This window comes from Perca flavescens, chromosome 9 (genome assembly GCF_004354835.1).
Source record: "Perca flavescens isolate YP-PL-M2 chromosome 9, PFLA_1.0, whole genome shotgun sequence".
Lineage (NCBI taxonomy): Eukaryota > Metazoa > Chordata > Actinopteri > Perciformes > Percidae > Perca > Perca flavescens.
In genome coordinates, this window is record NC_041339.1 from 31,495,780 (window position 1) to 31,522,853 (window position 27,074).

The 27,074-nt window shown below is 39.4% G+C and overlaps 2 protein-coding genes across 4 annotated transcripts; both read right to left on the reverse strand.

Moving 5' to 3' along the window:
* Positions 1 to 8,003: 8,003 nt before the first annotated feature.
* LOC114561328 (regulator of G-protein signaling 21) lies at positions 8,004 to 11,046 on the reverse strand. 2 transcript variants are annotated; one of them, XM_028587291.1, is made up of 5 exons: positions 10,783 to 11,046; positions 10,371 to 10,430; positions 9,987 to 10,048; positions 9,668 to 9,834; positions 8,004 to 9,474 (listed from the first exon to the last, which is right to left on the reverse strand). In XM_028587291.1, the coding sequence occupies exons 1-5, from the start codon at positions 10,860 to 10,862 to the stop codon at positions 9,286 to 9,288; spliced, it is 558 nt and encodes a 185-aa protein (XP_028443092.1). In that variant the 5' UTR covers positions 10,863 to 11,046; the 3' UTR covers positions 8,004 to 9,285. The 2 variants fall into 2 exon arrangements, with proteins under 2 accessions (XP_028443092.1, XP_028443091.1); XM_028587290.1 differs by having other exon boundaries at positions 9,987 to 10,051; positions 10,783 to 11,035.
* Positions 11,047 to 16,324: 5,278 nt separating this feature from the next.
* On the reverse strand, positions 16,325 to 26,809 carry LOC114561977 (regulator of G-protein signaling 21). 2 transcript variants are annotated; one of them, XM_028588165.1, is made up of 5 exons: positions 26,763 to 26,809; positions 20,185 to 20,280; positions 20,039 to 20,094; positions 19,718 to 19,884; positions 16,325 to 17,740 (listed from the first exon to the last, which is right to left on the reverse strand). In XM_028588165.1, exons 1-5 carry the CDS (start codon positions 26,768 to 26,770, stop codon positions 17,555 to 17,557), a joined length of 513 nt encoding a protein of 170 aa, XP_028443966.1. In that variant the 5' UTR covers positions 26,771 to 26,809; the 3' UTR covers positions 16,325 to 17,554. The 2 variants fall into 2 exon arrangements, with proteins under 2 accessions (XP_028443966.1, XP_028443965.1); XM_028588164.1 differs by lacking the exon at positions 26,763 to 26,809 and adding an exon at positions 20,405 to 20,540.
* Between the last annotated feature and the right edge of the window lie 265 nt (positions 26,810 to 27,074).

Sequence of the window (27,074 nt, forward strand, 5' to 3'; positions counted from 1 at the left end):
TCAGACCCACATCCAGATGTAGGGTCTGGGAACTCACCATTGACCGAGCTCGATCCGAGGGGCGGGATAAATGGTTGTCTTTCAAATTCCCTCTGCACGTAATAGGATAGCGCTACAACCAGGCAGAGCAACGAAGAAGGTAGCGGAGCTAATTGATAGATTAAACTTTTGCCGTATCCGGTCGGCAAAACTCTGAACACATCTTCCTTTTTTAAGAATGATTTCTGTGCCGTTCTTTGTTCTTTTATCAAAGAAAAGCTTAACTCCAAGTCTTCCAGAAGTTCGCTGTTCCCAGCAGCAGCATAAACCCCGCCCACCGACTCTATACACAATGTGATTGGCCTGACCAAAATTTGGTTTTTGCAGCTTGAAAGTCAAAGGAGAGTGCCTAGACCCCCCCTGGCTGCCAAATAAATTTGCTGCCACTAGGGGGAGTCTAGATTTCTAGGCTATGATATTGGATTATTGATAATAAATAAATACGGTATATATTTTTTTTAGCAAATATGTTTGTTTTTTTTACTTTTTAAAGCTTAATGCGCTTACAGGTACGCACTCAGTCTTGTTGACACCTATGCTCCTTGAACTTCCCATGTCCCTCATTTACATACAGAGGTCACTGTGTTAGAGAAGGAACTGAGTGCCCACGTGTGCCCCAATTCTATAGTACAATTCTATCAGGTTTTAAGTATGTAGCGACAAATTTAACAACTGCTTAAAAGGTCATATGTCATTATGCGCACAAAATCAGCTTGAGTCTGTTTTGGATTGACCCTGTTGTCCCATGCTGCAAGGCACAAAGACATAAAATGAAAACTAATTACAACTAATTATAGAGGGTGGAGAGACAGTTCCAGGAAGAGCACATAAAATACAAACACATAAAAGGAAACTATTCTAATATCTGTCACAAGTTTTGCACCATTTCCTGTAAGATGTTAACATTATTAGTAGCTCAGTAGTTTTTGGGGCTTTTCCCTTTATTTCATAGAGACAGTGAATAAGCATGAAAGGGGGATGACACGCAGCAAAGGGCAGCGGGTCGGACTTGAACCTGCGCCACTGCAGGACTCAGCCAACATGGGGCGAACGCTCTTACTGGGTGAGCTAGAGGGCGCCCCACACAACATCTTGCATCCTTCAGCTACGCTAAAGGGTTAGATTGGCATTAAAACGCTGGGGTTCGGGTTAGGGTTAGGGTTAGTGTTGATTGAAAGATCAATAGAGCATTCTGCCAGCACCTGCGACCACGTTACAGCCCGGTCTCATGGCAGTTCGTGTAAATGTGACTTTATTGTAATTTATTGATACGTGTTCACGGAGACGTTTTTGTCGGTTTTTACATGGCGGACAACACGAAAATGTGAAGTAATGTATTTCAATGGGAAGCATATTTTGTGGCCACAGCACAAAATGGTAGGGAGTAATATAAAAAGCCGAAAATCCGCGTAGGGAGGTTGGTCGGGGTGGTGGATGGGTCAAACAACACAGGACTTTCACCCGGGCAAGCGGGGATCGCGTCCCGCATGTGGTGCTTTGTTTGGCGTTTTGTCCCGCGTGTTACTGTGGCGTGTCTCCCAGCATTTAAGTTGCCCTTTCCCCGTAAGGTTTTTCCTAAACCCAACCTCCGCCATCCCGTTTTTGTGGTGCCTCCCCAGCGGGCCGCCTCGCGGGTGCCTCCCGGCTTATGGAGCGTCCTTTTCGGCCGCCTCTCGCCGTCCTTTTCCCGAGAAAATAACGTGACATTTACACGTAAAAAACGAGAAAAATAACGTGACATTTACACGTAAAAAACGAGAAAAATAACGTGACATTTACACATAAAAAAACGAGAAAAACGTCTCCGTGAACACAAGAAAAATAATGTCACATTAACACGTAAAAAATTAGAAAAACGTCTCCATGAACACGAGAAAAATAATGTCACATTTACACATAAAAAACGTCTCCATGAACACGTATCAATAGATTAAGAATAACATTGACATTTACACGAACTGCCGTGAGACTGGGTTGTATGTACACAGGAGGAGGCACGGAATAGGTCATCACAGACGGCTCAGTAGGTAACAAACTCCACTGGTCATGGTACATAGTGTATATACTGAGACCAGCAGTGGGGAAAGGTTGTGTGTTGGAACTTGACTGTGACCTCCCTTTCCTGTATTTTATAATATCAGGGCAGGTTAAGACAGGAGCAGTAGATAATATCTCCCAACCCTATGCTAGGTGCTGGGATGGCAACATGTCTCCATAGTGACTGGTACATGTTCTGTTATGTTGGGTTGTTTTGGTGTTGCAGCAGGCAGTACACCATAATGGCTGACTTTGTGGATGCACAATCAGGTCATGGCACATCTTATGTGAGAGTTTCACTTTAGCTAGCTGAGAATATATGCAAGCTTTCTCTCTGGAAGGTTATCCTGTGGACACAGTACATAAACTCTGTACACATCAGTATTTATTGATTTATTAAATCATATTTTATCGTCTTACAATGCTAAAAATCCTAGTGCTACTGACAGTGGTAAAACATAAACTTCATTGATCCACAGGGGGACATTTGGTCAGTCAACGGCACATAAAGGACAGATCCCATATGTCCATAAAAAACATACAGAAAAAGAAATATAAGAGGATATTATATTGCTCTGAGGCCAGCCAAAGCCAGTAAAAATCACTATGTGACAAAAATGAAACATAATACCAATAAACACAGAAACATTACCCAAGTTAATACAACACAAGCCAGTACAAAGGCACTCCAGAATTATAAAAAAAACACCCAACCACTCCTAAATACAAACACAAGGCATACAGTACCGTAAATATCCACACACACACAAACATGGTGAAGTCAGCTGATGGCAAAACAAGACTTACTGTTCTGATATGCATCTTTAACTGTGCAATCAATTTATCATTACTTGTAACCTAGTCTATATCCAAGACGTTCCACTTCCGGGATTGCTCTGGTGCCGCCGGAAATTCCGCTGGATGTCCCTCTCTTCGGCTGGATGTCCGTTACCTTCTGCTTTTTTTGTGTTGACATTCTAAACTCTGGTGGATTTCTGAGGACTATGGTTAACTGCTCCTCAGATCTCTGCAGGGTAAATCCAGACAGCTAGCTAGACTAGCTGTCCAATCTGAGTTTTCTGTTGCACGACTAAAATAACTTTTGAACGTACCCACGTTCCACCAAAACAAGTTCCTTCCCGAGGCTATTTTGCTGCGGCACCGCGGCTCCGCTCGGCAATTAGCGCCGCCCGAAACGATTGAGATTGGTTTAAAGAAATGCCAATGAACGAGAGCACTGTATTTCTCCCATTGCTGTGGACTAGCCAGACCTTCCTTAGCAGCACTGTGGAGGAAGGTCTGGCAATGCAAGACTACTAGTTACATGGTTAAAGGGATAGCTTGACATTTTGGGAAATCCACTTATTTGGAGCTAGAGCCAGAAGATGTTAAGATTATCTGAGCATTAAGTCCCGAAACAGAAACAGCCATAACTTATCATTTTTACATTTCAGTTTGTGTGGGAATTAGGCAAGATATAATGTGTTCATTTGTGAGCTTTAGGAGTGCTTGAAGGTGGATTCTTTTTTAAACTCACACAGATATGCAAATGTTGCTTGCCAAGAATCTATTTAATGTTTTTTTTTTAAGAAAAAAGGGAACAAAAGAGGGCACAGAAAGTACCCAAACCACTGAGCAACCAGCCTTTCATCAGAAGCTGACATTAAAGAATCCACAACGCCCATAAAAGATAGAACTTACAGTACTTGGAGCGGTTTATCTGTTATGGAGATGCAGGCTACACCCCCGCAGTAGTGTAAATTACAGCAATTATAAGAATACATTGCATAGCGAGGATGAACGGTTGCCAACAGTGCCCGGTTGACTGAATGCTTATGAAAACAGCACATAATTAAGCTGACACCATGGTAATCAATCAAATTTAAATGACATACCACTCTCTGTACTCGTGCTGAGTTTACCTGCTGTTGAAAAGTCTCCCAAACATTTGCAATCAGTAAGACTTTATGGGTTCAAAGTCAAAGTCAAGTTTATTTCATCCATAAAAATGGAAATTACAGTGCTCATACCCGCCTAATACAATACAATAAATACAATATAATACAAATACAATACATAAATACAATACAACATTTATGAAAATGTACATTTAAAGTGCTTGTTGTGCTGTCTGATAGTCTGTGGTATAAAAGAGAGAGCATACCGCTTAGTTCGTGTCACAGGAGGCCTTAGCCTACCACTACGTTCCATAACCCTGCCAGTCAAATTACCATGAAGAGGGTGACCCTCATTATTTTCTGTGTAATTTTTGCCAGACGGTCATCATATACTTGATCCACTTTATTTAACTCTCCTACCATTTTTCCAGCCCTTTTAGTCACTCTATCAATCCTGGCCTTCTCGGTTATCCAAGCACCCCCCCCAACCCACCACACAGTAACTCCAAACGCTACATATCACTGACATAAAAAACATTCTCACCACATCTGTATTCACCTTAAAGGACTGCAACTTCCTCATACAGTATACACGTGGACTTAATTTTCAGTATCAGTAAGTCAACATGATCTGACCATGTTAGCCTATCATTAAAAACAATGCCCAAATACTTGTATGCGTTCACTCTTTCTATACTGAACCTTTAATTTCCACTGCCTCAGTTGTCGTCTTATTTCTCATGTAATCAATTACTAATTCTTTAGTTTTCTAGTTTAGGTTATTTGCAAAAGAAATGACCTCAATTCATGAGGGGGCATTACAAGTACAAAGTTGTACAAGCTTTTGCATGAATGGAGACTGGCTCCCACCGAAAATAGCCCCCAAAGTCGTTTGTTCAAGCAGAAATTGCGACTCATATTTATGTTCATAGTGGTGGCGCCCTGTAGTGGCTGTAGTAACTATGACGGTAGCAAAGCAGGAAGTGAGGTGACAAGTATAAGAGCCAAATTATGTGTAAGGAGGCAGGTTGGGGTGTTGGAGGGGTCAAACAAACACAGGGCTTTCCCACAGTAAGCCCGTTTGAAAATAACAGTAAACGGAGCGTAACCAGAAGTGAAGTAGCAGATTTTGATGATTTTATCCCATAACCAAACTTTGACTATTTCACAACCCTAACGCTGGTTTAAAACCAAGACTATTACGAGCTCTGGTTTAGAAATGAGGACGGAAAACGCTCCTGTGGGTCGTATTAGAGGGTAGGAATGAACAACCTATATTGTCGTATGGTTTTGAGGACATGTTGTCACTCCTATCTAGTAACAATATTTGAACAATTAAAATGCAGATTCTAAAAATACTGAAAATATTTTTCTAGGAGTTGGCATGAAGTTTGTACGACGTGTAAGCGATCAATGCTATGTGAAGCTGTTAGCCACGTAAGCTCAAACTACATCAAGGCATTGCTGTGTGTAATCACCTCAGCAGTCAAAAGACCTTTTTCACAGAATGCATTTTAAGTTGTCTCAGTAGGAAAAGCACAGGTGTAAATACAAATGAAATCAATGAAATCAATGATGGCTGAATTTTAGCTGCTTTGTTCCCTGGTATCATGCATGCTTGTACACTGTCACTCTCTATTTGTGTACTGGTCACCTCCTCTTTTCACTTGTAAGTGTGCTTGGGCAGTTAGCACTTAGCCCTGTACTGACTTGTAGTGCTTATTGATTGATTCAACTGACTGTTGGCGAGTGAACTGAAAGTGAGAATGCCCAGGCTTTATTATTATTATTATTCAATTCTTATTATTATTCATGATTTTACCATAACAACAAATTGAAAGAATAGAAGATAGAGGAGCAACCTTCTGAAGTGTCCTTCAGCGTTCCCATACTCATTACTTCCTCATGCATGATTTTGACATGGGGAGAGAGCGTGAGGCAATATTAGTTAAATGAAGAAAGAAAGGGGGAGAGAAGAGAGAAAAAATATATAGCTCACAGCTTTTGGAGGGTATCTCTAGTTGGGCCTCAAAGACAGATGATAGAGAAGGATTGGGGTGGGAAATTTCGGGACAGCTTGGTCATACACATAGATATACCTTCCTACTCTTAATTTTGAATTTTTCCCTCTTTATCCTTGATCCTTTAGGTCAACACCAGACCCAAGAGGTCCGATCCCTTTACTTCACCGTCACTCTCACTACACTAAACACCTCAATATATCGGAGCCATCGTTAGTGTTATAAGCAATGTGCTTTTCCTACTATCACAATGTCTGCCGTTAGAAAGGCCTATTGGCTGACATGGGAGGGTCATCAGCTGATTAAGCTCACCTGGGCCCTTGTGCTATAAAAGCTGCCACGTGTATTCATTTCCTTTGTACATTTGGCATCTAGCCTGCAATACATTCTTTTGGTTTGCACCTTCAACACCTCCATAGCCAATACCCCCACACCCACACACCCATGATGTCATTGTTGACATGACTTTTAAAAATAGGCCTTACCCTGCGTGGACTTCTTCCTTGTCACATTCCCTGAGCCAGCTTGTGACAAAAGAATGTAAACTTCTCTCCACCATACCCGAGTTTCTACTTAGTGGTGTGGATAAGTAAAATATAGAAACTGTGCAACCTGTAGTTACCAGGTGGTACACTTTAAATTTGTAAAAAAAAAAAAAAAACAGCTTTCTTATAGAAGATATGTTGAGGGTTCTATATTTTACCTTTACTTACTCACCTTACTGAGGCCCTGAAAGTTCACATGGCATTCAAATGAAAGTCAGACACAATTTGTGTACAATTTCAATGTCTTCCAGTGTTTTGGCCCAAAGACAGACTTACTCACACTTTGAAGGCTTTGAAGGCGATTAATGAGAATATCTGCCCTAAACTAATGAATAACATTTTTTTTTCTTAACATTTGAATGACTGTAAGCAAAATAAACAGATAGAAAAAAAAAAAAATCTTAACTTCTGTTGAATAGTGGTGTTTCACATGTGGCTACATTTCAGAAAAATCTCATTTCTCACAATGACTGATTTTATAAGAAACTGCAAGTGCAAGCCTTCCTGTTTCTATAACAGTGCATATCACATATGCACTTCATTTTCAAGTCAACAGATGCTTTTCAGTGATAATCAAAAGGTTAACAGGACATTGCAAGCACCCATTTCCTTTGCACAATGGAACATTTTTTACCTAGATGTAATTTCTCATAAAGTTGGAAAACTGAAAATTGTTGTTGTTCATGTTGGATTATCTTTTGAATAATATGATCTTCTTAATTACTGTATATCTGTACTCACTTTTTCATTTTTTTTTTATGTTTACCTTCTTCTAAATTTAAATGCTGAAAATGTTTAAATATGAAAGAACAGGTGCATTTTTTTTTTATAAAAATGATACACTGTCTATATATTTTGTCACTGAATAGGACGGAGTGTTAAGACAACTGCACTGTAGTTGCTTCTCCACAAAAGTGAAGTGTTTGGCCCACCAGATCTTGGCACAGCCTTTATGTTTCCATGCTTATGCGGTGGAGTATTGTTTTAAACATATAACAGACAATCATTATGCAAACATCCCATTAATTTTCTAATGCACTGTTTTAAGATCCATTTCACTGGAAGTGTGTTGCTGTCTTCTTTAAACAGACCACGAGACTAAATTTCAGAGCACAAAGCATTAAAAGCTGTAATGTGAAAAATGTGGGAGCAGAAACTAAACACCCAATTATGTGTGTGTGTGTGTGTTACTAAAAAATGTCACATTGTTCCAAGGCAATTATTAATGCAATAATTTAATGTCATTCAAATCACTAACATTTTAACAAGCACTTCAACACCGCAACAAATGTTGTACTCAAATGGTGACAAATAACAATAAATAATACACTGTCTAACTTTTAAGTTAACTTAACTATAAACCCCAAAGAATACATTCAAACAACATGTCTTTGGAAAGCAGTAATAAGGCATATTCTCAAGCTATACAAGGAGTTTTACCATCCTATTACTGCTTTCCAAAGAATACATTCAAACAACATGTCTTTGGAAAGCAGTAATAAGGCATATTCTCAAGCTATACAAGGAGTTTTACCATCCTATCATGCAACGTGAAACATCCTATCTCTATAATAATTCCACTCAAATAGTTAAGTACATTAAATCACAACTCTTGACACTTCAGTGCTGTAAGAATTTGGTTTTGACTAAGTTAACGGCCAGTAGTCTTGTGCTGAGGAATTCAATTAGACCCCACTGGCCGTAAACAGGGAACTTCTGATTCAGATTCCACGCAAAAAAAAATGTGCAAGATTATGTTTTTAGTTAAAAAAAAGAAATGTAATCCATATTTTTATTGAAATAAAATAAACTGCTACTATTTTTTTCTTTGAAAAGGATAAAGATATTGAATAGTGGCACAAAATATCACCCATAGAAGCTTAAATCTACATCAGTTTAAAACCCCAAAAAAAAAAAAAAAAAAAAAAAAAAAACCGGTCCAATCATAAAAAAGGAGAAAAATCTTCTTTTAAAGTGTCCCAGAATGCCTCTTGCAGAACCAAGTGGCCTTCTGCAACCCTTTACTAAGGATGACATATCGCTATTGAGTCCTCTGTCCACTATGGATTTGTTGTCTGCCTTAGTGCTGTCATTAGATAATTGTCCAACTCTTTTTGAGACAGCCTACCCTGTCTCAATGGCAGTTAAAAGCTACAACTAAATACTCACTTGCACTCTCTCAGACACACACACACACACACACACACACACACACACACACACACACACACACACACACACACGCAACTAATCGAGTGTGACCGTTGCATCTTACATCCTCTATCTCAATCTGCACAGGAAACAGGAAACACTTCTGCAAAGAAGGCCAAAGGAGGTCTGCTGCATAGTTGGCTTACGCAGCTCCACAGTCAGAGCGGGCGTCAGTCACCTCACTGATTCATTCATTGTCAAAAAGTGGCTCATTCTCCCGCGTATACAGACTTATCATCCAGTGCAAACACACACTAAAGGGTCGTGTTTATTTTGTCTTCTTCTCACACAGTCCTTAAGGTGTGACATGCTCAGTGTTGGGATCCTCCCATGACGGGACTAAGGCACAATTAGCTTCTGGAGTGACGACGGCGGAGGTGCGAGGCCTCTGTATGTGTCCGTGTAGCGCGCTGGGTCGACCCTCCTTCCTTCTTTGTTGTCGGTCCTTCCTCCTGAAGGAGCTCAAACATTCCAGTTAAGGGTTTTATGTTCTTTCTCTCTCTCTCTCTCTCTCTCTCCCCTCTGAGCGTGCTTTCATCCCTTCGTGGCTTCGGCGGCAAGGTTTTCCAGGAGAGTTCTATAAATGTCCGAGCGGAGGAACCGCGGGTACGAGTCTCTTTCCATCAGCCCGTAAACTATCTTCTGAGCGTCGTCAAAGCAGTGTATGGTGGGAGTCTTGACGTTCCTTTTGATCTGCTCTCGGGTGTGATAGTCGATGTTGATCTGGAGTGAGGAAGATAGATAGGAATGAGGGGGATTTGAGCCAAGAGAGAGAGATTTCAGACTCAACGTGTGAGCAGGCACTTCTCATATTTAATACTTTTGTCAGTGCTCTATATTATCTTCATTTTCCAGGCTGATATACTTACATCTTTATATACTGTTATATGTAGGAGAGCCAGTGTGTTGGATTTACCTCTTTAGGAGATTCTGCTTTGATGAACTGCTCATAAATCTTCTTGGCTCTTGAAGACATTCTGAATGAAGACTTGATCTTCTTGTAGTCCTCACAGGTGAGCCAGAACTCAATATTCTCATCGCTGTATTCAGATTTGAGAAAGTTGCGAAAAGTGGCCATTCCATCTGTGGGAAAGCACAGAAAACCCAGCAGGCATGAAGCACACATAAAACATCCTTCCAGCTAAAACACCAAATATTCTCTTTAAACTCCCATTCTCACAAATACCATTTACTGTTCTAGCAGTATTCTCGTCCTCAGGGGAAAAGCAACCTACATTTAGACTCGAGAAGCCTTTCCAGTGACTGTGACCATTGTTGGGTATCTTCTAAACTTAGCCTGCTGGGAGAGAATGCAAGTTAGATTACTCAACCAGAATCAAATTTGGGTAAAACAGGCATATTACATATTGAAGCCTGGGTGAAGTGCAAGGGCTGCAAGGACAGAGAAGCAGTGTAATTAAGAAAGCATAGCAGATGTGCTTATCAAATTCATACAAAAATGTCAAACCATGGGATATGTTGGCGTGTGCTGTGCCAAAGCAAACATGGTGTCTCTAGTTCATTTGAATCCTTTCATGATGCCATAGATGGAAATGATAGGAGCAGGCCGGCTATTTTAAAACCAAAATATATGCAAAACACTCCATAAGTCTCCTTACCTCTCAGAGCTCGACGAGTGTGAGAACATGCACTGGAGACGGCACATGAAGTTCTTTCCACTGTGTAGAGATAAGAAATACATGAAAATATCCCTGTTGGATTTAATGCTGTTAAATTAGCTTTCAGCGAATCTGTCAAAGCATGTTGGGCATGTTAGTAATTTGAAAAGAGAGCATGTGGTGTACTAAAGTTAGATGAGATTATTAACTTAAGCTATTTCCAGGAGATACCATGAAACATCCCTAATATTCCTGAGTGTGCTATTGTGTCTGAAAGGATTGTCGTGCAGAACCCGAAGAAGCAAAACATCACTTTGCAAATACATCCAGTATTAAATAGATGACATAAATCATTTTTTAGAAGTCAGAACGTTTACTGGAAACCCCAGCTCAGCGATAAAGTTTCACTCACATGTTCTTGTTTCTCTTCCTGTCATCCTGGTCCATGATGAAGTGCTGTGTGTTGAGTGGTTCGACGGTTAGGCTGGGCATTGTCTTATTAAGTCCACACTCTCAGGCTCTCGGTCCTGGTCATGCTGCAGCTGAGAGATACTTAGGAGGGTTCCCCCTACGACGCAACGTTTTATACTAAGGTTTCCTGTTGCTATGGACCAGGGCTGCTGGAATACATCAGCAGCTCAGCCCAGCCTGAAGAGGAAGCACCCCTTCCTCCTCCTTCTCCTGTTCCTCCTCTCCACCTACCTCGCTGTTAGAAACAACACATACTCACACTGTACTGCATGTATGCCTCCCCCCTTTTGATGCCTTACTCCCTATTATGTCTCTCTGCTTTTTTTCCCCTTCTGCTGTTGCAGATCCTTGCCTCCTCCCGACTGGATAAGCCAAACAGACGGGCTGAAAGCATGCTGTGTTCACATTATTTTTAGTGTGGCAGCACAGATGCAAATGACAGTAACAGTTTACTGTGATAGGCAAATTGTGACCTTTGCACACGGTGTGTTTTGATAGCCCCTGGAACTGAAAATGGAAGCCTGTTGAAGACATACGGAAGGATTGCTCATCTGTCTCGTACAGCTTTTGATTTCTGTCTTTGCTCAGAAAACATCAACTTCAGCATTTATTGATCCCGCCAAAGGAATTTCACAAATGTGGCGTTAATTCATGCGACATGAGGCCACAGCCATAAGTGAGAAAGAGGAAACGGCAAATTGTTGCAACAGACGGACTCGGCAAGGCGACAGGAAGTCCGAACATTTATCAGAACGTCATATCATGACCACGCTCAGCCACAAAGTTATTACTTTACTGTCAAAAACTTCCTACATGGTTCAAACTGTAGACTGACGTCCTTATATGGAGGGCAGAAATTGATGTCCTGCTGCTGTATTTTTTATATAATATATAAATATCCTCACAAGAATAGAAAGGCTTGGAAAACATTTAAAAAGGAGGACATGTTGCCAACCCTAACATCCTCTAAGAGTAAGGTTTTTAGATTGACTATGGAGTTATTAATATGTAAGAAAATGAAGAAGACAGAGAATTTCCAGAAAAGCACCTGTAGACACACACTGACATTCAGACTCATTTCTATTACCCGCAAATTGAAGAAATTGTGACATAAGGGACAGCCGGCCAACTACTACAATAATAAACATGGATCCCAATGCCAATGTCAACACTGACTCATAAACATTTGATGGACCACAGCCTTTTGCATCTTGAGCCTGTCAGTTTTTCAAGGGACCGGGAACAGACAGGGGTGAAGAGAAATAATCGGCCTTGGCCAGAAATCAAGTTGTGGTGTGAGAACTTGTAGTGACCTGGACAGTTTCTTGGCGAGTGGCTAGCGTTAGCTGAACTATACGTACAGTAAGTAGCTCTAACCCTCGACATTTTATTTTTCCTTGAAATCCGTGCTGCTCTATGACATATTTTGTACATCGAATCGGCTGCAGATGATTGGAACTGAAGAACGAGATGCTGGAATGTATACGCTTCAGCATCCGATCCTGAACTTATATCTTATCTTAAAGCCGAGGGCATGCTCGAACCAAACTAGTTTGTACAAAGTGTCGCCCAACCACGTCTACATAGTAGTTCTGGATGGCCACAATCACACTCCTGTCATGGAGAGAGACGAGACGTGATAATCGTCCACATTTGCCAACCGCATGCACTTCGTGAAACTCTTTCCATGAAGGCATTCATGGTGTTGCACTTGGCTTTACACATGAAAAGTGACGGAGGTAGATGTGTGAAGAATAAAAAAAAAAAAAAAGCTTGAGAGACAAGTTCACACCCAGCTAATTTTCACACCTCGACACACTTTGTGTGCACTACAATCACTGCATTGAGTGGCCGTGATTTAAATAGTCACAATCAGAAAGTTAAAAGAATAGTTTGAAGCAGTCCCCCTAATTCCGATTTCGATTGCAGCTTACTGATTTCTTAAGCTGGAAACACATCTTTTGCCATATAAACATGGTTTCATGTTGAGGATTAGGTTTAAGGTTTGGGATTAGATGATAAATATAGGCAGCCAAGGTCCTAACAAGTGTAGTAATACAATAACTATTGAGCCAATATGGAGCCCACCAAATAAGACATTTTAGTCCAAAACTAGTCATGTCAGAACTGGTCGCAAAACATCAGTGTTTTCAAGAAATCTTTAACGTTTTTTTGGCCTGACCAACTAGAGGCCTGAGAATCCAGAGCTGCGCTGTTGGCTTCCTTCTACTCAGGAGCACCACGTCATACCTCTCTAACAGAGGTTCTGTCACTTGGTGTAAAAAATCTGGTATAAAGCTGCTAAATTAGAAGGAAAGACTTGCATGTAACCACGTCTCCTCGCTACACTCAAAGCTTTGGCTAACTTCACCTTGGTCAGACGGACATTTCCATTTGATGCATTATTATTCTGCTCATTCTTGGCCATGTTTACACAGCAATTTATATAGATGTTTCCAAAATAAACATCAGTCAATACAAGCAGCTTTAGAATGACAAGGTAATTACGGCGTGATAAGTACTGTTTGGCTTCCGTGGGTAATTTTTGACATGAATATGAATATGTATTATGGTGTGTAGGTCCAATGCACATGTAATTCACTCCCAGCTAGTTTCCAGGTAAATGCTCACAAGATAGTCAAGAAGAGCTACTTTTTAGTAGATGTGATTTAAATTGTTTTATGATAAAATACTTCAGCAACTACTTCAATAAAGATAAAATAAAATTGCTCTTTTACATAGTCAAAGAGCTACATAACTGGACGAACCAAGAAGAGTAAATGTGACCGAGTGCTACCAGCCTCGGTTCTGTGGTTTAATTTCCCTGCCGATGCAAGTTATAATACGCGGACAGAAGAGGATGCAGATTCTGAAAGCAAAAGAAAAGAAAGGGGATTCTGAAGGTAATTAAAAATACATCACAGGAGTTCTGTGATATCTGAAACATGACAGAATGTATCTTTTTTTCTTGGCCTATTGCCAGTTGCTCCAGCTCACCGTCTGATGCCCCTGGCTATTCTGTTACAATCTGCCCTTTGGCTTGACTTCACTGATGCTGCTCTCCCTCTTTTGCCCAAACACGGTTCTAAGTACTGAGGCGTTACAAAGAATCACCAAACACTGTGAACAGAAAGCTGTCCCCGTTATGTTTTATTGCGTGTCTACACGGAGGAACACGGCACTATAGAACGTACCACGAAATACATTATTAGGCTGTAGAGCATCCAGATCTGGTAGTGAAGTTCCCCAAGTGTGACTGTCTTGACTAACACCGTGCCATTGACAGTTCTCACTTCCTTTTTCGCTACCATGGCAACTGTGCTGGGCTACGAGAAAACAGTGACAGATTATTGTGTAATACCATGTGATGCGGGAGATGTGAGACCTTTGATATTTATCAGGAAAAAAAACCAGACATCTCAGTGTACTCAGTTACTGACGTTTAACATTGAAAAAACTCATAAAACTGTTTATTCAGTTAGTTACATTTGTATACAACTAATAAACAACAGCGAATACATTTTGTAAGAAAAAAACTGATCTGCCACATCACAAAATGCTGAAACTGAATTGATCAGCAACATTTTTGCTGACAACATAGCTTTGTTTATTCAACTCTCGTAATACAATATCAGCTCGTAGCAAGTTAGCAACTATAGCGTCATTGCACTTTTTCATGGTTATGTGATTGTGATAGTGGTTTGTAGTTGGTTAAATATTAAAAAAATCAGCGACTGGAAGCACAAGACAGCACTTGTTTAACCCTTGTGTGGTGTTCATATTTTTGTTACACAGCCAATGTTCCCGGGTCTGGTGGACCCACCACATTATTAGGCTTTTAAGTCAATATAGCCATAACAATTTATGTAAAAATACTTAATAGAGGTTTACTTTAGCTCAATTACCAATGATATATACATCATTTATGGTTCATATTTGCCATTTACCCCTGTGAGATCACATTTATGATCATATGATCTTTTTCGTTTTTTGTGAGAAAATAAGGAAATTCAATTATAAAAAAGGTAAAAAAATAGAAACAAGATTTTTGATTGTTATTGGTGCTTATTTCTTAGAACTTAATCAGAACAGGTGAAAGTGCTTGAAATATAACAATTTTGTAACTTTGTGTGGAAATAGTAGGTGTAGAAAGACAACATAGTTTCATATCACCAATGTACACTCGGGTCCAGTAGACCCGAACACCTCATATGTAATAGTTATGTACCGTGTGCAGTTGTTGGAAATAAGTTATTTTTGAGTTAGAAGAAATTATAAATAGCATAATTTTTCTTTTAGCAAACATTGAAAACGGGTCCCACCTACTAACCCGAACACCACACAAGGGTTAAGGGTTTTGTTGCCTAAATCTACCATATGTATGATTCAGGATGCAAACCAAAGTCCATACAGTACATGTACTTAGTTGGCAAAACAACTGAGTAGCAAAAAGACAAAGAATTTCTAGAGAGACAGGGTTATGTGGTGAGTGGCTTTTATCCAAAGTGTCTTACATTTAGTACAGTGTGTGTACATGCACATGGAATCATGTGAAAATATGATGTCAGATTAAAGTGTAGAAGGTCATGCTTGATATTGGTAAATGTCTTGGTGACAAAGAAAAAAAAACTCCAACAGCAAAGACCATCCTTGAACCGCGCCATACAGTATATAACATCAGGAAACGTGACATTATGCATATGCTGATGAAGACCATTATACATGGTTGAAAATGATGAAGCTAGTTAGTGGACCTTGGTGTTGAGATTCACAAAAGATGTTTTTTTATTGCTAGGAATTACTGAATAAAACTCTCTTTATAACTGTATAAAGCAGGGATTTTCAACAGGGGGGTCCTCAGAGTAATGCACGGGGGCCTCCAAATTAGTCTTAATTTTTGAATTTTTTCAAAAATTAAAAAGTCTTAACATGAATCCAACATATTAGCAAATATAAATCCCCACTGATGACAGGCTTACTGGCCTATAGGTAAGGCAGTCACTAAGGTAACCACCCACAGATACAGGATTCAATAAGGATTCACTGTACCACATGTAGCTATGTTTTAACATTAAAACATGATTTATAAAATCATGTCAACAACTATTAGGCTAGGCTATTTTAATAGCTTAGTATTCTGTGCAAAAAGGTATGTATCAAGATATTCGGCCGCCTTATTGTAGGCCCAGTTTAATGTGCAACTTCATTTTATACAATATATGTAGGGGGTCCCTGCTCCGTACAGCGTGTGCACTTTGGGTTCTTGTTTGAAATGAAAAGGGAGGAGAGATGTTAAAGTTATAGAGCAAAAAATATCGAGCAGTAACACAAATGTAACAAAAACAAGGATTTCCACTTCTTCCACATCCATTTGCTTTTATCCCTCCTCCGGGATAGGTTCAAATAAACCTTTGAATAACGGTATGCAGTGCTTACTTATGTTAAAATTATCACTTATATTCCTATTTTACCTAAGTGTGGAGTGATGCAGCGTGTGTTTTATGGGCACAAAATGAGAATGACAACAACTGAAGCTCACTTCGTCTTTAATATTTTCTTTTTTGCTTCCTGCCATTTCCTACGTACGACTGGATAGACTGAAACAAAACAAGCTTTGTAAAGTTTCACCCATATCACATAAACCTTTGTTTGCGTGGATTATGAAAAGCTTATTCTCGGGTTTTATTGTCCACTTTTTAATACTTTAATTTGAACAATATGATCTTTTCCCAAAGTGCTACTACATCGTTCAAGTTATTTCTCTCAGCAAAGCACTTGTGTATCTCTGCCATCATTGTCTGTGGGTGATGAGATTATTCCCCTAACAAGGCAGCACCTCCAGCCTGATCTGTTAAGCATGAGGTTGTCTGATGACTCCAGTGTTGTCGTTTAAGCCCTCCGAGTTATTATTAGCTGCCTCAGTACTCCTTTTTAAGGCACAATTTTTAGGAGTAAGGCCATTTACAGAAAAGTGTGAGATCAAGGGTTACTGCAGGGTTACTTTTTTCCAGTTTAAGTAAACCCTATTGCTGGTGTGTGGAGTCATCTATGCACCTAATTAGAGGATATAAGACACGTGACCAAAGACCGAATCTCCTTGCTGGGTGAGCTGTGGAAACTGTTCTCTTTTTTTTGTTTTGACTCATGCCCATCCCCTCCAGTTAGACTGTCAGTCAGATAAATATAAATCTTTGTCTCAAAATGATGACTATATGGAAAATAGTCAGAATATTAAGAATAGTTACAGACGATGGGTGACAACTACGCATCTCACGAACTGTATCCAAAGATGGTCAAGAAGTCACGATTTTGTAAAACTTTGAATTAAATTCCCATTATTGAAACTTTTAATGAAAACTATTGATGATGATTCAACTCCATAGTCTGCACAATCGTCGTAAGTACTACCAACAGCATTCTTTCTCTCCTACGTGCATATGCTTTTCCCCACTCACGTTACTTTTCTCTCTTACTACTTACTTTATTTTCCTCAACATTTCATCATCTTTCCCTCATATAAAACAGGTTGATGTTGCACATGGTTGAAAACATTGTTTCAGTCTAGGTTAAGAGCAATAGAGAGATGCTCTGCCCTTAAAATAACTGTTTTGATCCAGGCTTCACATCTCATACAGTGTTAAATAACTATTCAATTCAGCCAAATAGAGAAAAAAGTGAGGATTAGAAAATCACTTTTGATACAGTTTTTTGAGCTAAATATACCACAGACTCTTGGATTTGTGCTTTAGACTCAGGTATGCATCTGACTGCAGGAATCTGGGGCAGGAGTCTCTTTCCATCAGCAGATAAACATGTTTCTGGGCCTCATCGAAGCAGGAGTGGCTCGGCTTCTCCAAAGACTTCTTGATCCTCTCTCTAATGTGGTGGTCAACGTTGATCTGAGGAGAAACAAAGAGAAAACACAATGTGATTTGTGTTGAATGCAGTGGCATTTACACCAAATTTATCTCCAAGAAAACTGTGCTGTGCTTCAAGAGTGTGATTCAAACAACTTGAAAACACCCTCTAAACACCAGAGTTCATGGTTGTAAGGGGACATATTTGTTTTTTTTTTTTTTTTTTTCTGGTGTTATGCGGTAAAATAAATAGAATTGTTTTTTTCTTTTCTTCTGACCTCATGACGTATGGAAGTGTACGTACAATTTCCTTAGCCAACACTCAACACTAAAGAAACAAAATAAAGGTGTGGTCACGTTATGAAAGGCTTGTCTGAGCTTCATATGTTTTTTTTTAATCGGAGGATAAACAAACACATACTGTATGTGCATGAAACATATTATTTAGTAAAGCTACCAACAGGACATTAATTGTAAAAATGCTATATGGTTTTATTCCAAGTGTTTTAGCCATAAACAGTCAATGTGCCATTTTCAGCCAGCTAAATAAAAACAAACAGACTGTGTGTGTGTGTGTGTGTGTGTATGTGTGTGCGCGCACACGTGTAGACTAGTCATGTCAAATCAGCATAGAATGTACAAAATATTAAAGAACAAATCTGGCTCAAAATGAACCTAGGGGTTAATAAAATGTATAACGAGTTTGACCGTTCTCTGGGATTTGTTTTCATGCTAATTGAATGTAACCAGTTTTATTGCAAACCGGGAGCATGGCTAAAGTAAAAAGAAATTGCTATTTCTATACCACTAACAAGACTTAAAATAGAACCACACTTCCATGGTAGCATAAAGAGGGTCCCTACATGTAAACAGAAGCATTGAGAACTTTGTGTACAGACAGTTTATTAAAAAGATAGTTTACAAAGACAGTACCCTTCACGTATACAGGCGGGCACCAACACAACAACACATTTTAACGACCAGATATAATTCATTCATTTCCATGTAATTACATTTCACAAACGTAATTCCTATTGACCCATTGGGAAACCACGGACCATGGGAGATTTCAAGTAACAGTTCAGCTCACATTACATGGCGTTTGTCATTCGACTGGTCGTGACTGTTTTCCCAAGATGGCGTCCTCCGGTATACATGAACGGTACTGTCTTTCTAAACTATCTTTTGTCTGTTTCTAAATGTCTGTACACTTACAAAGTTCTCAATGCTTCGGATTCCATGTAGGGACCCTCATTATGCTACTGTGGAAGTGTGGTGGTATTTTGAGCCTTGTTAGTGGTATAGAAATAGCAATTTCCTTTTACTTTAGCCCTGCCCCGAAAACTAGCATTATAAGCTAATTAGCGGTTTGCGATAAAACTGGTTACATTCGATTAGCATGAAAACATATCCCAGAGAACGGTCAAATTCGGTACACGTGTTATTAACCCCTAGGTTCATTTTCCACCAGATTTGTCCTTTAAGGTTTAGCTAAGCCTACAGTATATAACAAATACTGACCTGAAAAAAAACATGACGAGAAAAAAATAATATGTTAAGTGTTTGAATGCCAGTCTTCGAGTTTAAGCTCTTAAAAATGGTGTTACTTAAAGACTTTAATTGCTCAAAGATGTTGAAACCAAAATGGATTGGGTTCCAGGAGTTCATATCTGATAAGCAGATTCACTACCGGATTCAGCAGTGATAAAACACCACTTAACCCCACCCTGTACAACACCATAAGCAGTGAAAAATTGTGACATTTAGTAGTCATCCATATTGCTTCATCCACTTAGTGAATCTTTTTCGGATTTTCTCACTGGTATAAGGGGTGCCATTTCCTGTGCTATTGCAATACTACTTTTTCCTGTTCTGTAATACTAATGTTGGGATATCAAGTGTACATGTGTGTTGATGTTTAGGGAAATAAATATTAGAGTTAATTTCTACTGTATCCTGGCTATTCACCCAGCTCTGTCTCTTTTCACCATAACACCATAGTGTGACTGACAAACTGACCTCTCTGCAGGCTGAAGGCTGGATGAACTCCTGGTAGAGCCCCTCTGCTTTCCAGCGGAGATCCTCCTGTGAGGTGGTCCATCTAAAGTCTTCACATGCGAGCCAAAAATCTATGTTTTCTTCACTGAACTCAGACTGCAAGAAGCTGCGGAATGCTGCTAAATATTCTGTAAAGTGGGAAAGATTTCAAATATTCACTCTTTGCATCTCATTTAAAAGATCACAAGGGTAAATTCTTTGCACACAAATTGGAACATATGATTTCTAACAGATATTATTGTTTATCATTTATTTTGTGGTATTATAAGTAACGTTTCTTACTTTTATCGTGTAGCAGTGTTTCCATAGTCGGGTGGAGTTTATCATCAGTCTGCCAACTGTAATAAAGAGAGAAATTTGAGTGTTCAGTTTCACTGTAATGTTCAGCCAGAACATTGAGATATCTATAATAATGCCATGTACAATACCTGATTTTTGAAGGATATGTCTCATCATTTATGTTTTGTACTGTGCGAGGCTGGATGTCCTTCTTCTGCCTCCTTCCATTAAGAACAATATCAATTCTGCAAAACAAATGAAGTTAAACTCGGTGTTAGTAAATGTACAGTTTCACATTTTAACTTAAAAACAATAAAGTAAGCCTGTCCACCTTACTCAAATTATCACTCAGTATCATGTCTGTCTTACCTTCTGGGCCGCTTCACGTTTTGAATCAGATCTTTAATTTCATTAAACCGGATCTTTGAAAACAAAAGTTTTGGCATGTTACATCCCTAGAAATGTCCTGTAAGGAGGTACAATATAGTCGTGGTTGTGGTTTCTGTGAACAGTAACTTTCCTCCTGCACACGCCTTTAACCTGGCAGGGAAGGTGGAACGCCTTTGACGCTGAGGGCCTGCTGGTACAGGTTATATAAATGCCTGGCTGTTGCTTAGACTCAGTTACTGTTGTCACTGACTCACAGCTGTAAAATTCCAGTGGGATAGGATTTGCGTAGAGACACAAAATGAAGAGGAAAACTGAAAAACTGAATGAAGGTGTCCAGAGGTGTCCAGGGGCCTGAAAACATGCGGTTAATTACACATACACAGTACAGTGAGATATGTCTACTGAGGTAGCTATTTCTTCAACATCTCAGCTTATAGTAAGTCAGAATACAGATTGTTGCATCAAATTAAAGAGGTAACTTGTTTTTTCAGCGAAGCCATTTAATTCCCTGAATTACTCAATAACAGACATTTATCTTGTAACATGAGTGGACTACTAATTGACTGGATTGTGAGTGGTTTTGTGTGTGTATGGGTGTGAGGTTGAGGGACTTCACATTGGTGTGAGCTAACACAGCAAGCTCTCATCCTTCTGTGTTTCTCTGTGCAGGCTGCAATATTGTTTTTCCCACTACGGCCACGCCAAGACCCGCCCTTCAATCGCATTCGCACACTACTATTGGCCAGGCGTCCATGCTTACATGTACAGGTCCTATCCCCTGACCAATCCCCTAACCCTAACCTTAACCACTCGAGGTGAATACTTATTTTCGTAACAATCGTTAACAGTTGGATGCTGTCCTCCTTTCCTACTCTTTCTTCAATGTCTAATGAATCTATCTTTCTCTCCCAGTGACCCTGTCTTTCTGCTTGAGCAGCACTGGTTGAAGCCTGAAAATATTGAAAACAAATTAATAACATAACTAATTACAGTGGTCGGACTGTTCAGCTCTGTTTCAGACCACGTCCACATGTACCAAAACAATTGTTTTTTTCCCTGTCTTCCCTGGCATCGTTCCAAGAAAATTAGCAAAAGGATCCATTTCTAAATGACTCAACACGCTACTTCATATGCCAGGCCTATAGGTGGTGCTGTTTCTGCTACAGAAATTCACCAAAAAAGGAAAAGAAGGGGCGGAGCATGCTTGCACGCTGTATACAAACAGACAGTAGAAGAAAAACCCAAACGCAAGCTAGCTAGCTATATGCTACCTTCGATGCTACAGTGCCATGTGGCTGTGGTCATTAGGATGGATGTATGTTTATGTAGGTGTTGTTGTTGTTATGAGACGTTGTCGCGGGGTAAGAGGTCGAAGGCTAGAGGTCGAGGGGTGTGGCAATGACATCATCGATACGCAAGTATGCTGCTTCGCGGTCCAAACGAAGCCGCAAGTGCGACATTTTCGAATTTTTTCACCCTGGGACCAGGTTTGAAAAAAGTGCGTATTCAAGCAGTGCGTTTACAGGATTTGTCTGGACGATCGGCCAAAATGATGCAAAACATGTGCGTTTAAATACCAAAATGCATTTCTGTTTAGATGGCCCCTCAGACTGATACCTCTGGTTCAGGCTGGTCCTCATCCTCAACACGGGCCTTTTTCAGTCGCGGAAAATCCTTTTCAATACTCATCTGGATTGAAGCAGCAAACATTCAGTATAAGAGTAAAAAAATGACACAACATCATTTATAATACGTTTATTTGATTCACAGCTGCTACAGATAGTGTTTTGACCTCGACAACCCAGCTGCATTTTACCGCAAACAACTGCGACTAGTTAACTTTCTAAAGCGGGCGCAATCGCTTGTTTGCTAAGAGTCGGGTCGGGACTCCAACATTAACACACTGACAACATTGTATTCAGAATATAAAATATTTTTTATTGGACTTTTTAATGTGTGATTGTTTAAAGGTGTTCACGAGTCTTTCTCTCGTTTCGATGGAGACGGACGCTGTGTGCACGGAGGGGAGGGGCTGTGCGTGTGTGTGTGTGTGTGTGTGTGTGTTAGAGATATGCGTGAGCGACAGAGAGAGGGAGGAGAGCAGGGAAAGGAAATGCAGCTGAACGAATACGCTGCATGTTTTAAATAGCGTTAAAAAAAAGAAGAAATGAATTAATTAATGAGATCATATCTCCTAGTTTGTCAAAAAGTTAGCAGCAGAATTTTGGATGAGCTGAAGGCCAACAAATTGATTTATGGGTTAGACCAGATTAAAGAGAATTACAGAGGTCAGAGTGAAAGAAAATAAAGGCATACTTTCTCAAGGTCTGAGACAGTTTGGATTTAATTTAAATGTCCTCAACTGAAGGAAGCACGATTGTACCACCCTGGATAGTTGGTGGACAAACTATAGGTCACATGTAACCCTCGGATTGCGAGCAGTCCCCTTTATACTGAATTATAGACAAGCGGAGTAGAGAACTGTTGAGGAATAGGGGCCAAATAAACCAGGTTTACAGAAAAAAAACCTGAACATCGAATTGAAACATGGTCTGACTAATATGAAGACAGCGCATAGAAAAACGTTTAAGAAGACAGGAAGTTAGCTGGGAAGTTTTTATATGTACCGAAACCAAGCAAGTGACCCAGCCAGTTCTCAGAACAACTTAACTTTTATGTCATACATTTATGATGATGCTCATAAATACACTGATACATACACACACTTTTTCTCAATCTTAACTCTGCATGTTAATCAGCATGACATACTTCCTCCTGAAACAGACTGAAATAGTAATGGGAATTTTACAAAACACAAAGCCAGTGCTTGTGTGTATGTGTGTATTTGCGGCAGGGGGGTGAAAGTGGGTGTGTTTGGTGCTTTTTAGGATTCCCTCGCGGATCTCACCATTGTGCATAGCGGTTTGTTTGTGGTTTAGAGAATGCTGATGTTTTTTGTCAAACTTTCCACACAAGAAGTACAGGAGCGTCAGTAGATGCACGTGCGAGGTCAGGGAGTTGACTTCTCGGAGGACGACGCCCTTAATATTGCATGCTTGGTTGAACGGTACTTTCATCAGGGACGTGAGAAACTTCAGAGAATGCAAAATCACTTTGGGTACAAAGTGTTCACAGGTTCATCGTGATCCCTCTATTGAGCTTGTGAAATGGTTTTGAACTACATAATATTGAAGTAAAAAGTATGTTAATTGTGGATAATGTATGTATCCACAATGTTTCAGTGTTGTAATGGAACAAAATTTTAGGAAAATGGGGCTTTTTTTCTTTTTTAAGAAGAAGACATTCAAAGGTATATTCATCCTTCCAACATAAACTGAGTTAGAATGCCTGGCTAACTAGCAACCTATATTAAAATGGTGTTACTTCCAAGGGAGGAGCTTGTGATTAGCTACATTCAATGGGGCAACAACTTAAAAAAGCCCGATGATTGAGCACCTGGGTGGCTCACCCGGTAGAGCGCGAGCCCATATATAGAGGTTTGCTCCTCAACGCAGCGGCCGCGGGTTCGGCTCCGTCCTGCAGCCCTTTGCTGCATCTCGTTCTCCCCCTCTTTCTCCCCTTTAATGTCTTCAGCTGTCCTTTAAAAATAAAGGCCTAAAATGCCCCAAAAAATAAAAACAGAAAGCCCCGTTCTCAATAGCCCATTCACTTTGTAGTATTTCTCCATTGTGCGGAATGCCAGGCAAACATTACAACAAACCTTTAAAATTCAACCTGAGAACGTGATTTAAACCAACAGATGACAATAAGACTTGATCTCGAACTACAAACATTAGAAAAAGAAAGGAATGAGAGTTGTGACAATATCCAGCATCCACCACCCAGTACAGAAGAACTCAATCAAGCTGGATATCAAAAGAGATGGGCCACTAATCATACTTTGTAGTTGCACCTATGGTTGCAACACTATACAATATATAAAATAACAACTCTATACAATATATAAAATAATTTACTATACAATACTATAAAATACATTTTTAATATTTAATCTCTTTACTTATATTTATCTATTGTTTGTTTATCTGTGTCTTGTACTTTCCCCCCTATCCCTTGCTGCTGCAGCAGTGTGGATTTCCCCATTGTGGGATTAATACAGGGTTTTTAATCTTGAATCTTGAATCACAGCAAAGATGCTGACTGTGTCACTTACATTGTAGCTTCACATCAGTATACCTTAACCAAACTGTCACACCACTTGAATCAAAGATGAATGGCTGAGTCATTACCTCAGAATCGCAGTGTGGGTTGATTTACTTTTAAATGGTGGTTGACACAGAAGACGTAGCAGACCAATGAGAGCGGAACGAGTATCACTTAACAGAACAAATATAACATTGTGCCAAAACTACCCATATATTTTATCATCTGGCACTCAGGTGAACTTATAGTAACACTGTAAATAACAACATTTGAATGGTCACGATTCAATTTGAAAACACGCCTACATTGTATTTATAGTTCACAGTGACATACTTAAAAAATAATTTGTCATTTATTAGCCATCTGTTGGCATTTCAATTAAACTTTTTCTCCTAAATGTATTTTTGCACAGATCTGGTGGCATCCAGTATAAATACTGTAAACATCGCCAGTCCAATGATGGCTGAAAATAATAGGTTACACTTTCTTTGAAGGTATCTACATAAGAGTGACATGACACTGTCATGAACATGTCATAAACATTATAAACAGTCATAAACGTTTATAACATAATCCTTATTTTAGTAAGTGTCATTCGGTTTTGTCATGACAAGTTAGGGTTAGGGTTAGGGTTAGGGTTCATGTGTCATGACAGTGTCATGTCACTCTTATGTAAATACCTTCAAGTAAAGTGTTACCAAATAATATCATAGAAACTTAACAAAAGTAGTACATACTGTATCTGTTTAGACATGCTTAACTAACGATATAATACCTGGTAATTTATCTTTCATACTTTAATTATGTGTATCTTTAGAGGCAGATTGGAAATTAAAAGTCAATAAAGTCAACACTGTGCCTTTAACATCATGCTACTAAATAAATGTATCATAAAAAAAAATGCCCCAAATGTAGCCCCCATGAACTATTGCCTCTGTATCATATGACTTAAGCGGAAAGCACAGATCTCTTTGTCCATTACTCTTTTGCATCAAAAAGTTCCTATTATTCTAAAAGTTAAGAATTTGAATCCAAGTCCGAGTTCATTTCAGATGATATGGAAAAAGCGCACTGACGGTATTTTACTAGTTATGCTTTGGTCCAATGCATTTTTATAAGATATGTAGTTACAGTATGAATAGCAGACTCTGTTCTCTGATGACATGCATGAAAAAGAAACAACCAAATGAGTCATCTGAGAAAAAATTGATTACACAATCTACTGGCACACTGTGGTTACAAAAAAATAAAATTACTCATTAGACATGCTCCAGTTCATGCATAGATATTAACCAACCCTCTTACAATTATTTTAACATTAGCGTGTGAAGATGTTTAGCCACATATGTACTGATCATGTTGTAGAAGCTCAGTCTGCCACTTAAAATAAAAAAAATAATAAAAACAATTCCAGTGCTGGTTCCATTGTCTCAGAATTTTTGGATGGTCATCATTGAAACATTAATTGGCAGAGGTGGCAAAAGTACTAAAATATTGTACTCAAGTAAAGTACCAATACTTTGATGAAATACTACTCAAGTACAAGTGAAATTACCTATCTAAAAAATTACTCAAGTAAAAGTAATAAGTAGTTCATTTAAAATGTACTTTAAGTAATATGTAAAAGAAAAGTTACTTAGTTACATTAAACAAAAACTGTAAAACGGTGCGGGGGATGGGGGTGGGGGGGGGGATCTCTGACATATAGTGAAAATAGGACAAGGGGTCATAAATCCAAAACTACTTTGTTTTAAATTAAAGAAAAATCTATACAAATGTATAAACATTTATACAAATGTATACACGTCATAACAACATAACACATGTCACACATGACATTTCATGCTACAATCCTCCCCAAAAAGAACTGAGCACTCCCTGATACATTTGATGTGACTGTAAATTCAAAGGCTTGTTTACATTCAAACCGGTGACAATTTCGGTGGGGCACAGCCTATTTGTTCAACCGAGACTAATGTTCACATCCCAGACTAGCAGCTAGCTTCTACACGCCAAAGTAGCCCGTATGAGCTAATTACATGTATGTGAATTAAATTAGCCGGTGTCCTACGGGTTGCTAGTGCTAGACAAAAATTAGCAATGCCACGAAACATTGTCAATTTGCTATTAGTCATGAAAACTTTTTTTGAAGTACCAATGCATAAATACTTACCTAAACATGCTTCCGCAGATTAGATGTGGAGTTATTGAATGCTGCCAGTTCAGTCACCTTTGGCAGGCACATCTGACATTGCATGATGATACTATTGGCCCTCTTCAATATTTCAGGGGGGGCCCCACCCCTGCCTACAGTTCCTGTGCCGTACAAGGCCAGGTTTATGTTGCAATCTTACATCTTTCAGGGTTTTATTTCCATTAGCAATGCAACTGATTGTAGGCCTAGCCGTGTGTGATGGGCTCATTCAGTAAATTATGAAGTGTCCACTATTTAGAATTCCCACACGTTCTCATTTCGCTATGAGAA